Source organism: Propithecus coquereli, unplaced genomic scaffold (genome assembly GCF_000956105.1).
Source record: "Propithecus coquereli isolate 6110/MARCELLA unplaced genomic scaffold, Pcoq_1.0 Scaffold48, whole genome shotgun sequence".
Classification (NCBI taxonomy): Eukaryota; Metazoa; Chordata; class Mammalia; order Primates; family Indriidae; genus Propithecus; species Propithecus coquereli.
In genome coordinates, this window is record NW_012150618.1 from 2,336,021 (window position 1) to 2,354,067 (window position 18,047).

The 18,047-nt window shown below is 42.4% G+C and overlaps 1 protein-coding gene across 1 annotated transcript in view; it reads right to left on the reverse strand.

Annotated features, from left to right (window-relative positions):
• Positions 1–1,004: 1,004 nt before the first annotated feature.
• Positions 1,005–18,047, reverse strand: part of SASH1 (SAM and SH3 domain containing 1) — a 170,657-nt gene continuing 153,614 nt past the window's right edge. Inside the window, exons 16-20 of the mRNA XM_012655548.1 lie at positions 17,830–17,980; positions 13,050–13,163; positions 7,874–9,039; positions 6,418–6,549; positions 1,005–4,374 (exon numbers count right to left, since the gene is read on the reverse strand). Coding sequence (XP_012511002.1) covers positions 4,111–4,374; positions 6,418–6,549; positions 7,874–9,039; positions 13,050–13,163; positions 17,830–17,980 — 1,827 coding nt within the window. The 3' untranslated portion in view covers positions 1,005–4,110. The remainder of the gene's footprint in view (positions 4,375–6,417; positions 6,550–7,873; positions 9,040–13,049; positions 13,164–17,829; positions 17,981–18,047) is intronic.

An 18,047-nucleotide genomic window follows, 5' to 3' on the forward strand; every position in this document is an offset into this window, starting at 1 on the left:
AAACGGATTGGAGGAGTGGGGATTTAAAAATGAAGCCTATCATAGTGAAGTTTTCTTTAATAAAACCCAAAGTGGGTTTAAAATAGTCTATATCAAAATTTAAAACACATGTAACTTTAATACAGCTGTTTCCCATCTTGAGTGATGTAGGTATAAGAATATTTATAAGTTTTTTTATAACAGTAAAAGGTTATACTTTTCATAGCATACAGGTTAAATACATGACCTGCATGATAGGAATACTACGCAGCCTTTGAGAGAATGGAAGGATGTTGACATGGAAGGATCCCTAAGATATATTAATTTATAAGCAGAGTTGAGTAAGCGTGAAGAACGTGCTACCATTTCTGTATGGAAAAATACATATGCAATTATATTTATAAATAGAGTCTTTCTGAAAAGAGGCCAGTGCTGGTTATAATAGTTGCCTATACTGAGAAGAATGAGGTGGCTGGGAGGAGAGGGTGATTTTTTGTTATTGTTTCAAATGCATATATTACGTACTCAATATTATTACAAACATCCTCCTCCACCAATAAAAAAACGCCATCTTTGTATTAATTGTGGTACAACAATGTTGAACTCTTTTGTCAAGCTGATTAATTTCTAGAATATCCAGACCTATATATTTTTTCCCTTTCTCTCTCTCAATGGAAGATGTGGGTTGTGTTACCATTTAACTGTATGATATTGAGCAAGTCAACCACCTGCGTGGACTCAGATTCTTCATTTGAAAATGATAAGCTTAGACTTCCAAAAATCTTATTCTGGTCTAAGATGCTGTGATTATATGACTCGACTTTGCATATCTGAAAAAATGCAATAAATTGGCAAAGAGAATCTGGGTGCATGTCAGGAGAGTGAGTGTTGGTGATGTGGCAGAAATAATTGTACATAACTATTTTCACAATATATTTCATTCTTTGACCACACTTTATACATTCCCTTTAATTTCTACTCCATTTATCTTTGGTTTCTACTCAAGGAATAACAAAAGAGGCATATTCAACTGAAGGAATTTATTTACTTTTTTTTCTAGGTACATAGATGACATAATTATAGACAAGTTTTGATACACAGGGAAACCCTCTGTCCACCTTTCTTTTTGCTAAATGAATCGTCACAATAATTTTTACAATTTTTAAAACAATACACAGCTTTCTTGGGCTGAAGCAATTGCAAGAACATATTGGTACTGGTATATTACAGCTACTTACAATGTTTAAGAACAGCAATGGAGAAAAATAAGTTATTTAAATATTGATTTCATATACAGAAAGTGCAATGTTGTTAGTTGTTATATAACTTGCTTGACAGTTTCTTTTCTCTATCAATTTAAAATCAAGATAACTTGGACTCAGACTATTAGATTTTTTTCTGAAAATAACACAGTACACACATGCAGCAGTGACTTGGCAAGGTGACCTCTTTTGCTGCAGTTATGAAAGCAAACTTTACTGTATCAGGAACTGATTTCCACTAGACTAGTAATTTCCTATTTCACCCATACCTTGGGTCAGGACAGAGAAAAGGGCCTCTGACTAAGGCAAGGCCATGAAAAGATATCTGCTTCTTGGTTATCTGGGAATGTAAATAGTAGTTGGAGCTGGCTGTACTTCCGTCCAGCCAGCTTTGACGTAAAAATTATACACTATGTGATGTGTAGCTACCTGAGCCGAACTGCCTTTCCAGGTTTCTTTTGTGCTTTCCAAAGACAACAATTTTCACTGTTACTCAAAATTCTGTACCCAAAACAACTGATTAAAACTGGATATTGCTGAAGCCAACCACCTGTCTGCTAACATCCACAGGTGGCCCTAACCCACCTCAGTCAAATGTCACACACAAACATTCAGGCTTTTCTCAGACCAAATTCAAAGTTTAAAGCAAAAGAAGACCAAATAAACACTACAGATATATATAAAAAAATTTTTAAGCAATATAGTAAAAACAACCTCAGACCCCTCAGATTAGACATTTCCACTTAAAATTATTTACGGTCCCTGAATTTGACTTGCTTTGCAAAGGCATTGCTTTCCAAAGAATAGTGATAAAAATATGGTTTGGCATTCTCAAAAACTCCAGAAAGTTCCCTTTTCTGGTGTTACCTTTATCTAAATGAAAATCCTACACTGAGAATGAACTACAATTTGGAAATTCACATGAGATCTCTCCCTCTCCTTCGTTACCTTTTGCATGACTTCTGTGTGGTGTTTTTGCTCAGCTTAAACAATGAGCAGAATCTCATCAGAACGTCAGAAAGTCAAGCCCAGGTATTCCGAAAGCAGGACGAGAAGCCCGTTTTACGGCACCCATCTCCACCACTGCACGTGAAATTCGCTGAATGCTCTAGTTATGGGAGAACCCGGCAGCCTCATTACATTCCAAATGGGCTAGGCCACAACCCAAGAGGACAAAAGTGAGTTGTTTTTAAGAGTTCAATAGAAATTTGGCAGCTTTACCTTTTTATTCTACATGTCCACAACTTCTTCACATGGCATCCTATAGAAGGTGAAATATTATTAAAGAAACAAACATTATTTTTAAAAATGCATACCAAAGCGTGAAAAAAAATACATCACCTGAGAATGTCCTTTTCCTTAGAAACATGGATCCAGAGATAAAGCACATGCTCAGAATGGCTTTGTGATGAATGAAATCACTTCCCCCCACCCCCCCAGGGAAATCATTCGTTTTAATAAGTAGATGAAATATTGTAGAACTTTCGACCAAGGCCTTGCGTCAAGGTATTTCTATTATAAATGATCACATTTTGATGCTTAAAATAGTGCTCACGATGAGAATGTAAAGGAAAATCATTTTGTAAGAAATGGAAACCTTAATAGTTTAGTTGTATAAATTTGCTGTTTACTAGAAAATCTGACACTAGACTAAAAGAGGATAGAATATGCTGAACTCAGTTGGAAAACAAATGAAATATGCACATACTTAACATATGGCTAATGTTTGTCTGGCTCCATAAAGAACCTTTGTTTGAATTAAAAGAATTGTGTAAATAAGAAGGAGAACAACATCTTAATTATAAAACTGAGAAAACTTTTAAAAAACATAAACTTCTTCCCTTTTTAAACTCTTCTCTCTGAAATATGCAGCCTTACGATGACCTTTTGCAAAGGTGATCCGTTAGCTGATGAATGAATTTTGGAATGGAAATGGTCAGGTTCCAAGTCAATACTGCAGCGCAATGACCAACATGGCAACAATACTAAACTGATTAAAACGAAAGGTAGGTACTATAAACACACACACACACACACACACACACACGCGCACGCGCGCACTCGCATGATATCTTTGTGAATTCCAGATAGCTTTCTACTAGATTTGTAGTTAGTTTAAAAACCAAAAGCCAAGGTGAAATGTGTGCCTGACGAACACCCCTACAAAATAAGCCATGTTAGAATGAGATATTAGAAAAGCCCACTTTTGCTGAAGACATCCCAGACGTTAGTTAGATGGCAGTCTAAGCTGAAGATTTGGAACTACGGTTACAGGATTGTGGGCACTAGATAGATAACTGCTTAAACGCTTATATTAAGGCAAATAAAAGCTGATTGCTAGAAAGCAATTATTAAAATGTCTCTTGTTTATCTAAAGGAGAATAGGACTTTTTTTTTCCTGGTGCAGCCAGATGTTCTAACTTTTGAACAAATGAGCATGGTCAATAGTGTACAATAATCTGTTCCTTTGGCCTAGCTAAGCCCGTCTGGCCCTCAGCATCCTCAGGGTGACAGAAGGGCAAGGGCACTGTCATAAATGGAACAGGCGGTCCTCCCACTCCTCCCAGCCTCTGCCAGTGCACAAAAACAGACTGGAGGCACAGCATTTGTAGCCAGTTGGCATCTTCTGCATTCTGAAAATAAAAATAAGTGCTTGTCTTTTCTTTGAAGGTCAAAGAGAACAGCACTAATTTCCTTGAGGGGGCTTTTCTGGAAGAGAGGGTCCTCAGTCCTGTGCCAAGTTTTTGCATTCTGTTTGGCCACACGCCAGGCCTTTCTTCTGGATCTGGTCTGCATGTCCAGAGATGGAGGAATTGCATCAGCATCGTAAGCACAGTGAAAGGGTGGCTCTTGCCCAGGGAGGGCCTGGCTACATGGCCTCGGGGCCTGGCGGCAGTTTGAAGAGTCTGGCTGCGGATAGGAGCTTTCTTATGTGTCTCTCCTCTGTGATGCCGGCCTCCTGAAGGCAAGTGTGGGACAGAGAAGGCACTCGGCTCAGCGTGCTGACCCCTGCTGCAGAGAGGGTGCTGGTATACATGGGCAGACCGATGGAAATGAGCCAGTCCGACACAGACGCAATGCATCCAGGAGAGACAGGCTTTCTACAGATTTCTGTGAGCCCACCACTTGGGATCTGGATAAATGAAGAAAGCAAATACAGAAAGCAATGTTACAGGAAGTCTACATGTGCTGTTGGAGGGCTACTTCTTACATGTCTAAAAGGAATAGTATTGAAATATTGCCTTGGTGGGTTATTATCAGAAAGTGATAATGCAGTGAGATGTCAAAGATCCAGTCTAGCAGGAAGAATTCTAAAAGATGAAACAAATCTTCAAAGAAGTGTTCTACAAGGTTCTAGAAGGTGTTTGGAATTAGATCCAACCTGAATATGTCCAAGTCTCCAGACTAAGCCTTCATATATCCTATTATTTTGTCTCACTGTGATATACTCTTCCACGAGAGCCCTAAGGTAATTTGAAGAGCCATACCTGTCACCTGTGTGATAGTGTGAAAAAGGATACTCAATGGGTGGGAGTTTTTATGAAGTAGATTTTCTTTTTTTTTCTTCTACTATGTTTTGAATCTACATTAAAAATCAAAAAACTCAACATTTAATCAATATAACTACAAAGAATTTAAAATGCAAAAATATCAAGTGTTGGCTAGGACAGGGCACTGGACGTTTAACCTTGACTACTGGGTATAAAAGGGCTTTACCTTTCCAAAAGGTGATTTGCTAACGAGTGTAAAACTCCTTGAGACTTTGTACAGTTTTGATGAAGCAAACCTTCTTCAAAAAAATATATCCTCCCAAATTAACCTTGGAAATCTATGAAGATTTATTAACAAGGATGGTCTTTACTATGTTATTTAAAATAAAAGGTTGGAAAAGGTCTAAATGTTTCAAAACTATGGGATTGGCTTAATGATACTACATTCACCTACTAGAATACTTTGAAATATAGTAGTCTCCCCTGGATGGTTTCATTTTCTGAGGTCTGAAAATATTAAATGGAAAATTCCAGAAATAAACAATTTGTAAATTTTACATTGTTCACCATTCTGTGCAGTGGGATGAAATGTCATACAGTCCCGCTACATCCCACCTGGGATGTGAATCTTCCCTTTATGCAGCAAATACACACCGTCTACGCTCCCCGCCCCTTAGTTACGTAGTGGCCATCTCAGTTACCAGATCAACTATAGCAGTAGTGCAGCGCTTGTGTTCACTACACCTTTGTTTGATTTCATAAGGGCCCCAAAATACGAGAGTAGTGATGCTGGCAATTTGGATATGCCAAAGAGAAGCCATGAAGTGCTTGCTTTAAATGAAAATGCAGAAGTTCTTGACTTAAAGAAAGAAAAGACAATTGTATGCTGAGGTTGCTAAGATCTACGGTAAGAACAAAATCTTTTATACGTGAAATTGTGAAAGAAGGAAACAGAAATATGTGCATAGTATATACAGGGTTCCGCATTATCCGATGAGAGGGTCCAAGGAATCCATCAGGGATTTTGGAACACATACCCCATGGGTAGTACTGGGATAAGGGGGGACCAGTGTTTGGATAATATAAAAGAATTTTTTATTAACAGAGAAACAGATTCATGATCTAATAATCAAAAACAATTGGGTTTCAAAACTGTACATTTGCTGTTGTACATGTGCACAGAAATGACTAGACAGATTTTTAATGGGCAAGTAAGAATTGTATGTATTTATGGTGTACAATATGATGGTTTGATATATGCACACGCTGTGGAATGGCTAAATCAAGCTATTTAACATACGCATTATCTCACCTACTTTATCATTTTTTTCTGGTCAGAACACTATAAAATTGCTAACACTTCTTAGCAATTTTCAAGTATATAACATATTGCTATTAACTGTAGTTGATATATTATAGATCTTATTCCTCCTAACTGAACTTCTGAGTCCTTTAGACAGATTTTTAAAAAGTTCTTTGCAGTGCTTGGAATATGGATAATTTTCTTTTTTTTTCTTTCTTTTCCAAAACTGTATTTTCAAAAAGTTCTAGGTTGATCATGTATTACTTTCTCCCCAGGCGTCTCCTGCTACAGCCATCCTGAACCCTGCCTACTTGGCAGCCGTCAGCGGTGCTCATCATTGAGCACTGGAACTAAATGGCCGTCGGCCATGCAGGCTGCTTACCGCCATGCGATGCTGCTTCCGCAGCAGCTTCACCCGGATCTGGTCCATGTTGGTGGCGACGTCCCTCTCGGGCTGGTCCAAGTCCTCTGCATATCTCTGTACCAGGGCCTCAGGAATCCCACAGCGGCCGTGCTGCCAGGGAGAACAGAAATGTGGCATCAAAGGTTGTAAGGATGTTTTATTCTTTCTCCAAGTTACACCAAACATAAGGTAGGATAAGACATTGAACTACTGGAAAATATCACCGAAAGTTTTAATTTGAAACGAATATATTTTTTTTAGTGTCAGGATGGGCGCTTTAGAGGGAATACTTTCTACATCTTTATCTTCCAAGTACAGATGAGCTCTAGGAAAACGGTTTGAAACATAATTAAGGCAGAACACTATCATCTTATTATTTTGGGGGCCAATGCTTTTAACTCTCATTCAACCCATTTTGCAAAATATTAATATGATTCCTTGGATATTATTGAAGACAGCCTCTAAACTGCAGGAGAAAATAACAGACTTCTACTCTACAGACTCTACTGCTTGTGCTTCACCTGATAAGAGTTATACCACCACATCACTAGGCCAGCATGTACTGCAGAGTAGAATTCTCACTACTTTTTATTTAAAGGGGTTTATTTAAGAAATATCAAGGAGAGTGGGGGAGGAGGAGGAGGATTGTATTCTAAGGCATTCATGGTCATGAGAATTTTGTCACAAGGACTCTGGGAATGCGTTATAACAAAACATGTGTTTCCAGAAGCAAAGTGCAGTCACATCTATTATCATTGATTTGTCTTCAAAGGCACTTGGTATTGGTAGATCTTATATATTTTCTCCAAATGAGAAATAATTTTTCATTATAAATCTAAACATTTTTGGTACAGTAGGGGTGATTTTATATCATCTTTTTTCCCCTGTTACCCGTAGAGATAATTGTACAATTATTACATCTGAATAGGGTTCTACAATTTTCAAAGTATGTTCACATTTATTTTATTTGTTCCTAGTCATCCTAAGAGGTAGCTATGGAGCTTATTTCTAACCCCAGTTTATATGTAGGGAAATGAAATGGGGAGAGGTTAAAGTCTGAACACATACATGATGAGACATGGACACCTGAACCCAGGTTTCCGCTGCCCACTAGACCATCCCTTTCGGGAACCAGTTCTGATACTGATTGTTCTCCCTGCAAAGGATAGTTGCCCCAAATGAAAACAACCAAGCAAAAGCAAAAGAAAAGAAAAGTCGGAGGCCGTATTTGCATTTGATGTGCAGACTGTGCTCTGCATTCATCAGAAGGCTGAGTGTCCTGGTGGTGGACAGCAGCGCTGGCTGGGGCTCCTTCTGCACCACCAGAACAGCCCGTGCTGCAGGGCAAGCCTGGGGCCAGCTATGGAGTTCTCTCGCCTGGCCACCTGACTTATAAAAACAAAGGCCTGTGACATGGGCCCACGGCCTTTGATACCTTATCAGAATACGGCTCCTCAGTGAGATCGATGCCTTCCGCGTGTAGCTTGTTCTCAGTGAGCATTTCCAGGTCCACTCCCCGGGCACAGGAGACCTTCCTGGTCAGAGCCGGGCCCAGCTTCACGCCGTGCTCCTGAAGGCTCGCGCTCTCCGGGAGCTCTGAGAGCCAGGGGGGTGGTCTTGTGCTTGGTGGGCTGCCGGCCTCCTGCCCGGAGGGAGGCCTCGCAGCCAGCGCCGGGGGACAGTCACTGGGGCTGGCGGGGCTGGCGGGGCTGGCGAGGCTGCCCTTTTTCGCTGGCAGGCAGGGAGCGTCGGGACTGGGGAGGGTCCCGCCAGGGCCCGCAGGAACAGGGTGCAGGCCGTTAGCAAGGCGTTCTCTGCTCTTTTTGGCAGGAACAGGTGGAGGCTGTGACGGATTTTTTGGCTGCGTTCTGGCCTCAGGGACCCTCTGTTCAGCCTCTACCCCTTCTTTGGTGCTGGGGGGATGGTATGTTCCTTCCAAATCGTGTCCTTTTCCGTGACCCTCAAGAGGCGTCCTTGGGAAAGCGTGTCTAGCTCCGGGAGGTTGCGCATCGTAGCTCCTGGGCAAACACTGAGGAGGTGCCGAGCCGCGGTGAGAGGCTGCTATTGAGCCCTCTGCTTTCTTAGTAGTCGTTTTCTGAGGTTCAGAAAATCTCTTGCTTTGGGTCAGTAGCAGTGCATTGTCGACAGCAGAATCTCGCGTGGGAGGCTGGAGCTTCGTGGCAGAGGCGCTTGTCTTTTGTGGCACTTCCGGGACAATCTGAGGGGAGGGTTCTGCCACCTCAGTAGGCACATCTCGTTCAGCACCAGGCTCTCCTTGAAGGTCATCCAGGGAATGGGAACGGGGCCAAGTCTCCACAGCCTGGGGGCCCTCCAGGGTCTCGCAGCTCCGACAGATGGAAACCGGAAGGCTTCTTCGGTTTTTAGTCAAACCGGTCACACCTGGCGGGTCACAGCCCTTGGAAGCGTCCTGGCGGAGGCCACCGCCCAGCCTGCCCTCCTCCTCTCCCTGCTTCAGCGCGCCGCCCGCTGACTTCGTCAAAGGCAGTGTCGGGTAGTTGCCCAGCTGGTTCCTCTTGAAAGACTTCAGGCTGGACTCGGTGGATGACTTGGCAGACAGGAGGCTGGTTTTCCGAGTCTTGCCTGCGAGACAAGGGATATTTTACAATCGCATTTGAAAAGCGAATCAATCACATTGATGCACGAAGGTGTGCTAACATAATTGAAATCTCCAGCTCCCATAGCCTATTGTTGAATTACACTAAGGACATAAAATCACCATTTTATGACATCGGGTGATATAAGGTTATTATGGTTCACTTTTATTTTTAGAAAGACTTCTTAGTCTTATTAAAGGACTCATGGAGACTGAAATTAATTGAGTTACGTGGAAAGGAAATACGCTGTGTCAGGTAGTAAAATAAATCTAGGCTGAAGGTCCATTCCTAGCTGCAGTCAGCGTGGGAGGAGGCTGATGGGCCATACCCCATGGAGAAGCCACACTGATGGGATTTCTGTCTGGTGAGTATAATTTCCTACAGTCATGACTGGAAAATTGAGCTGTGATTGAAAAATTGAGGTAGACTGAATTCTGGAACAGAGTCTATGAATGGTGCCCCCTGTAGGATGATCAGTGAATACTCAAATCACGCCTTGCTGAAAGCTGCTCTAATAAATTTAACCTAGAAACAGCCAACCAACCTTGAAACAGACAAGTAAACAAACTTATGTGAGTACTTTGCCAGAGGCAATCTGTAAAATACTGATATAGTTCTAGGTCCCAGGGAAGCAACAGCCCTGGTTAAAATAAACTGTCACACTGATAATTGAACTGTCCACCAGACACGATCTATTTATGTGATGACTATTGAATGATAACTGCTGCCCCTGAAGCTTGATAAGCTATACTGAGAATATATTATCTATGGGCCGGGCACCGTGCTATGTGCTTTTCTCCCATCAATACTTTAAATACACACACACACACACACACACACACACACACACACACACATACATTAACTGTCCCTTGTTACATTTTTGGTTAGTAGCATGTTTGTTGTGTGCTTTGACACTGGGCAGAGATGCCTGAGGGGAAAACCCCAGATAACAAAACAGGAGCCCAGCGATGCTACTACGCTAGGCCCAGAGAGAAAGAGGAAAATCCTAAACCCACTTCTGGTTTGGAAGCCACAAAGAAATGCTGGCTCCAATCTCTGGAAAGTCACTATATTGTAAGAAAAGGTTTTCTCCCCAATTTCTTGTTTCAGTAAACATTTTTAAACTAAACATTTAACTTAGGATTTTGATTAAGTAATCTCACCCTTAAGTAATCTCACCCTTTCAATAAATAAGCAACAAGGAGCAATCAGGCCGTGGGCTGATTTGATTGGGAAGGGAGAGAAAGGGTTGAGTAGTGCCCACGGGAAGAAGGAAATGGCTACTTTGGGGTAAATGAAAGACAAATTCTCCGACAAAATCTCTATGTGCTTGCTGTGTGGACGAGGAGAGGGATCAGAAAGAAAAGACCTGTGGCTGTAGCATTACAAGTGGTTTCACCGTTATCAGTAGGGGGAGAAAGAGATTCCTTCCATGATTTCACAGCGTTCCATTAAGTTCACTCTAATTTCAAACTGATGATATTGAATGTATCATGTCAAGCATAATTCCAGACACTTAAGACTAATGGATAAGAACAGTGGTCTCAGCCAGGCACGGTGGCTCATGCCTATAGTCCAGGCCTTTGGGTGGTTGAGGTGGGAGGATCACTTGAGGCCAAGAGTTCAGACCAGTCTGGGCAACATAGTGAGACCCTGTCTCTACAAAAAAAATAGAAAAATTAGCCAGGTATGGTGCAGCTACTCAGGAGGCTGAGGCAGGAGGATCACTTGAGCCCAGGAGTTGGAGGTTGCAGTGAGATAAGATTGGGCCACTGCACTCTAGCCTGGGAGACAGAGCAAAACCCTGTGCAAAAACAAAAGCAAAAACCCTGAAGAACAGTGTGTCCTCAATCAAATTTTTTATGAATGATTCCATCCTGTGATAAGACACAAATCAACATGTAAATATTTTGCATTTGACAAAGCAGAGACATGGTCAAATGGCCACTTGTCTTCTCTTACGGATAATAACGTGAGACCTCAAACCCTGTCTCACCTGTAAGTTCCACACTGATAAACATCAATATGCTGGCATTTGTAGGTTATTATTTTGTTGTTACGTGGCGATCGTTAGCTTAATGTTAGTACCTACTGAATATATTGACGATGGCCCACTTTTCGCTAATGGAAAAATCATCACAGATAAATGGAAAAGGAAAATTCTTCTTCAGAAAATATCACATTAAAGCTTAAAAATCAGTTGAAGAGAAAATTCTTAAAACCTCTTTAGCATAAATTTTAGAAGTATGGCTTTCCTTCCCCTTAACTCCCAATATAAATTGGACGGATTAAGTACTATTTTCACATTCTGCTTACATCAGGAAGACCCCTGAATTGACCTTGAGTTCCAAGTATGGTCCACCAGCTTTTTTAATCTAGTTCTTCAGCAGGTACACCTGAGTTCTTTTGGGTATTAAAAATTCTGCCAGTGATATCTGTGAAATCCTCACCAATCCAGAATAGTTAGGGGATTAACTTACTGAAAATTGTTGGATACGGAAAGGCTATTAACAGAAAAGAAACATCTTCAGAATGTACATGAGGATTTTGATGTCTATTGACACTTAGCATGCTCTGTGACACAGTTGGGTTTTGCATCCGAGCTTGACCGGAGGCTACCTGAATATTAGGGTTTGGGGAAAGCTACTGTCTTTCCAAATTGATAGAACATCCCGAATGACAGGGATCATGGGTCAAATTTTGAAGTCCCCAAGATGTCCACCAGAATTGGGATCAGGGTAAGAAAAACAAGGTGCCCCAAGGGCACACTCTAAGGAGGTGTTCACACTCACAGTCATGAGAGCCTAGGGTTGGTACCTAAGAGTGAGCACCTCTTAGAGTTTGCACCCTGGAAACCTGCTTGCCTCACCCTAGCCCGGGTTTTGGCGCCCACAATGGCTCCCAAACTATTTTTTGCCATGATCACCAGGAAGAAACACATCTTACATTCATCATCCAGTACACACAGGTACGTGTATGTGTACACATACACATAAACATAACTGAAACAAAGATTACAAGTGACAATACTAACAATACTAACCCTTACCTTATGGGATGCACTGTGATATTTTCTATTCTATTTTGTCTTATAAAACTGCTGTCCAGGACCCACTGAATTGATTTCACAACCCACTAATGTCCACTGCAACCCAGATGTCCACTGCAGGCCTCGGACTTAGCCCTGGGTATGGGTGACTGTGGGGCAACCAGTCCACTTCAAGAGCTGAACTTTAAAAAGTTTGCTTAGGTAGGTGTCCAATAATAAATATCTTAACACATGGGCTACCAGCTGGGATACCAAAGGCAGCTAAAAACTATCAAATCTGGGCATTTTCCGCGATGGCCTTCAAGTGTTTGACAGAGATTGAGGTCACTGTGGCAGCATAAACCCTTTGCAATTGTTTCTAGTCTTGCTATAAAGGGAATTTTGGGGTCACGACAGCAAACTACAGAGCCACCCATGGTAACATTTAACACACCTGACCCCACTGCACTTAAGAGTCCTCGTCTGTTTGAGACAAGTATGTTTTCTGAAATTTCATATTGATTGCTTAGTACAGGCAAGCAACACACAAAACGTGGCCACCCAATCATTCTCTTCCACAGTGACTGTCATGTAGCTGAGGCACTGACCACACCGCGGCCGGTGTGACCCTGATGGATGGCCGACCTGGTAAGTGGTTTTCCTTATGGACCTAATAGCTCCCAACACTCAAATGTTGGTTTTTATTGTGTAAAGAAAAGGGCATAGGAGACACACAATTTAGGTTTTACAGCTGCAGCTATTTTAGATGGAATTTATTAACCTCACACAGCAGCCAGCAGGAACAGACAGGGAGGCTAACTATAGGCTAGAATGGGGAAGAGGTCAGGAAGGAAGAGATTATCACTGAGTTCATAATGGTAATAGAATTGTTCTTTTGGAGAAAATTGTCCTTTTGAAATCAGTAATTGTCAAAGCGGGGTCCTGGTGACCTGTGCTGACATTACCATTTTCCAGGTTCTCACTGCTTTCGTAGCACCCCGAGTCTCGGGGGGAGCATCCACTCAGGCCCTGGCTATCCACGAGCAGCTTCTCCTGGGATCCTGACTGGTCGCTGTTACCTAGAGAAGGAGAACATGGGGCATGAAATCACAAGTGGAGGGAAAGGCAAATGTTCAAAGTCAACCAGACCTCGATTTTACCCTCAGATACAGCCATATACTTTGGAGCCTTGGACTTTTGGAAGAGAACAGATTATTTTAAAGTAAATAAGATCAAAATGGACTTGTGGAGATCAGAACATTTTTCTTTCAAGTAAAAGTGTCAATCACATGGAGATAAATTTGGAGAGGAAGTACATAGTTGGAATATGTTGATCCCATTTAAATTACCCAAACAGAAGCTGACTCTGGCCTCAACGCCATGAGGAGAGCGGAAATGAAAAGCGTCCTGTTGGCAGTGGAGAACAGTCATAGTCCCTTCTGAGCCATGGCACCGGCAAAGAGAAGCAAAGAGTGAATAAATGCCTCATTCGCAAGGTGGGATTAGGGCATATGCTCTTCAGAGATCTGTAAGACTTGTGCTTCAAGCCATTTACATTATCAGCTTTCCAAATTTGGGAGCTAATAAAGTGTCAAATGAAATTTCAAATTTTATTAGCATTTAGGCACATTCTTAGCCCTTGGGGACACATGCTGGCTCTTGTCTTATCTCAGGAGGAGTGAGATTGGCAGGAGGGGGCCAAAGCCCTAAGCGGATGAGGGGCCAGTGGCAAATCTTCGCTTGCTTCTGTGGTTCGGGATGAGTCACAGGTTTTCTCTCTTTCCTGCTTCTCCCGTTGTCTTGGGCCAGCATTTCCATTTACCACACTTCAGGGTAAGGCAGGGAGAGCTCAGGAAACCCTCTGACTTGGAGGCTGAGTCACAGACATGCTTACGGAGGACTGAAAACTTCATTCTGAGGGATGATGTTACAGAGAAGCATCATCATTTCTCAACTGTACCTCAACAAAGCTGGGGAGGGGGGCAGGAAATCACGAGAAGCACGAGCTGTGTCTATTGGGTGAGTCTGCCCAGAGTGGACCACACGGGAAGTCATGTGGGCCTCAACCCCCCAGCTGCACCCCCCATGTTCTATACAAACAACACATGTAGCCTCACATGGGACACGGAGGCCACACGCAGAACATCTTTGCATTATTATGCAGAGTTAAGTGCTTGGTCACATAAAACAGAATCCAAGAAAACCTTTTCTACATAAAATAGTTAGTCACTGCAGTAAATGGCTTGATTTTCCTTTCTCTTCACCTCCCACCCCCATCCTTCCAACCACATACACACATAAAAATAAATCAATAAACCAGAAATGTGATGCCTTTCCTCTAGCCATCAAAACAAAATTGTGGGGAGGCAGAGGGCTGCCAATCCACACATGTGCCAGCTGTTCCTTGGGTCCACTGGCCACTTCCTGTTTGTGTTTCTCATAGGCAAAGCATTCTGGAACACAAATCATGGCAGAGATGGCCACAGAGTGAGTCCTTAAATGAGAAACCCAGATTAAGAGTGCTATTTTTAAAATGATTAATGAAAAATTAACTAATTGGAAGCACAAGAGCAAACACTGCCCCCACTACCACCAAACTGCGGAACATTCTAGAGTGATGTCCTCATTGTGTGGAAGAGCTTGTGGATTTGGAGTGGCCTTTGTTCTAACGTAGCATGTTATTTAGAAAAATGATACTTATAAAATGAGGGCTTTGCGCTATCCATTGCAACCCAGGAAGAGGAACCTGGGTGTAGTGTGTCCCTGGTGACAACAGCTCAGGGTACGGCAGTGGCCAGAACAGACTGCAGAGTGCTGACCCATGGGAATCACACAGAAGACCCTCCCTGGCACTGCACAGAAATGCATGCTGTGTCTGCATCTTCGGGGAGGCTGAGCCTCACGAGAAGACACCGCAGGATACCTGAAGTTATCATGGGGAGGGAAGGGATCCAACCCACTGCCTGGAAACCGAGAGTTCAGTTTGTGAAATCCTGAGGCCTAAGGCAAGGGGCTAGAGTCACTGTCTTTGTTAGGGAGAAAAGCAGTGGGGTGCCTTTTATATGCAGTGCAGAATCAACACCATAAGCTTTGCCCACTGATCCGTATTAATGCCAAGTGAGAAAGACAAGAAACAAGAGGAGCTAGAACCCTAAAAATCCTCGCAGTTGATTAAGAGCAAAGGGCTGGGTTGTGGGGTGGAAATCCCCTTGGAGCACGACCTGAAAGGCCTCTGTTTGGTCTAATGCTGTCCCCACCCGCCCCCCACACAGTGAGAATATGCTAAGACATCCATGAGATCTTCAAATCGCAAAAGGTGGTAGTGCACAAGGACACACACCATTTTTTAGAGCAGTTACATCGGGAAAGAAGAGAAGGGAATGGGATTCTTCAACAGCAGGACTTTCAATAGGCTTGTAACATATTACTTAAAAAAAATAAGAATTGAAGCAAAAATGGCAAAATACTAACTTCAGTTGAATTCCGAAAATACATATGTTTACCTTTGTTTTAATTTTCTCTGTACTTTTCTTTGTATTTGAAGTAATTCCTAATTAAAATGCTTATAAAAATTATTTATACTGAGCTATACATGCAAAAATGGTTAAGACAGTAAACTTTCAATTATCTGTATTTTACCACAATTAAAAATTTTTAAAGAATTTTTTTAAAGGAACTTTCATTTGGCAGATCTAAGACAGTGGGTTTGGGCTCAGCGCAAGGAAGACCTATGTGACAGTTAAGAGTCTGCTCCAAATAGAACCTGTATGAAGACGGGCATTCCCCAGGCATTGAGAGAGTCTGGACAAGTCTGACTTCCAAGCAGGGCTGGACATTTTGCTCTCGGTGGAAGGCTGAGCTAGAAAACTTTCAAGATCCCTACAGATCTTCAAAGATCTCAATAAACCTCTGTATCTCTCTAGTGCACAGAAATTTAGTTTGACAGAAACCTATTGTGTTCCTCTGAATTATCAGATACTTGGAATACTTCTTAACCACAATGAAGTTAACTGCAGTGGATGTGAAATCTTATAACCCTGGGATATGTCAGGACCCAGACTCTGGGCACTCATTGGTACCCCTGAGCCCTGGAAGCCTTTGTTTTAGAACCAATAAAAGGAAGTAAGTACTACGTTATCTATCAGGGAAGTCCTAAACAGTATAGCAGCATAGATCCAAGATGGGATTTATGAATAAGCAACGAGGCCTTCTTAGCCTTCTGATTTAGCATTCTGATGGATAAAGATACCCTCCTACACAGTGCCCCCAGCTACAAATATCAGGATGTGATCCTAGGAGGGACAATGAGCCCGAGCCAATGTGGCATGAAACCGACTAAGCACAGGTCCCTACTTACAATCAGGATTTAGCTTTGTTCCTCCTACATTGCAACTGAAAAAGGAAACGTAACGGATAGTGTACATAGACCAGCTGTTCTCAGTGGCTGAGGAAGAGCAAATGACCTATGTTATAGAGCAGATATGGTTCAGGAGAATAAATGATTTAATGTAATATTAATTGATATTAATAAATAGAGCTGGTCGGCTAGACCAGTTACTGTGAAGCTCTTTACACACAACCTGGCCATAGACCACTAAGGTGTCTCTTGGGAGGATTCGAATACTAAAAAGACCTGGTTATAAAGTGATATCAATCATGAATCACAATTCCCTGCAAATCTCCCCCTGAAGGCAGCCTGTTTATCTTGGACTTAGACATCTATTTGACGGTGTGTGTTCCTCTATGTTATCAGTTAATTTAAAGGGAGTACCTCTTTAGCAGAAGTGAATTTAACCTAATGACGCACTTGCTTCCGTGTCTCTTGGGCCTGATACACTCAGTAATGTGTAATTTTTTTTCCCACCATTAACCATGGTTTTGGCGTGTCTCTTAGCGATAGAGATGCTATTAGCTACTGATCTCCCTGAAGCAGAGCCCTTGAAAGAAAATGCATTTGAATTCAATAACTGGAAAGGATACTCCCCTTGTGAAGAATGATTTCAGGAATATTTCTGATGTCAGATTGAAGAATAAAGAGCAAGATAAGACTGGGTTAATGGAGCAAAGGCTACAGCGTATTCAAAACGAATCCATAGAAGCTGTGAGCTCGCTGATAATTCTGTTCATGGGCTATAAAAATAAGCTGTCATTCAGGCTGGGACTTTGCAAGCCAATCGAGATGGAATTCTCTGCTCTACACATTCGCTTCAGAGAGCCATTTCCTTCTTCTTTAAGGGATGCTGATGAATTTCATTTATTCAATAACCAATCTATCTGATGAGAAAAAGCTCCTCGTGTGCTTTGAGAAGTAATTAACCCTTTGCTGGGCTCCGGAGAAACTCCCAGTTGGCCGGTCACTTCTGTGTCCAGGTATCCTAATGGCCTGCACATTGCAACAGTAGCCAAGGGGGAGTCTATTCATTTCTTAGGAAAACCATAATTCAATTCTCTTGGACAGCTGGTGCAGGATTATCCTCAACTATTACCTAGAAACACACCAGGAAAGATACCAGTGGGAAGTAAGGTTTTCCTTTGCCCCCACGTTAGCAGGAATGAGTGTACTGGGAATTTATGTCTTTGTGCTGTTTGACATAATACGAAATTGACCTTGGCTTTAGAAAGAGCAGGACCCAATGAGTGACTCCAGGGACCTAAGCACACGTCAGCAGCATCCGGCAGGCCTGCCGGTGACTGAAGCACCTGGCTGATCTGACAGGGAACACCTGTGCGTGCAGCGGGACTTACTGTCATATTCCTGTAACAGCTCCACTGCTGTCAAGAGAACAGCTCTGTGTTCTGGGTCCCTGATATTTAACTCGTCCAAGTCCTCCTCCTCCAGCAGCTTGAAGGTGTCCAAATCTTCATACCCATTGAACAGGAAAGTGGGCATGTGCTCCTGGGAGGGGGAGAAAGGAGACAGCAGTGGGTCAGATGGCCCAGCCACGGGACACACCATCACCAAC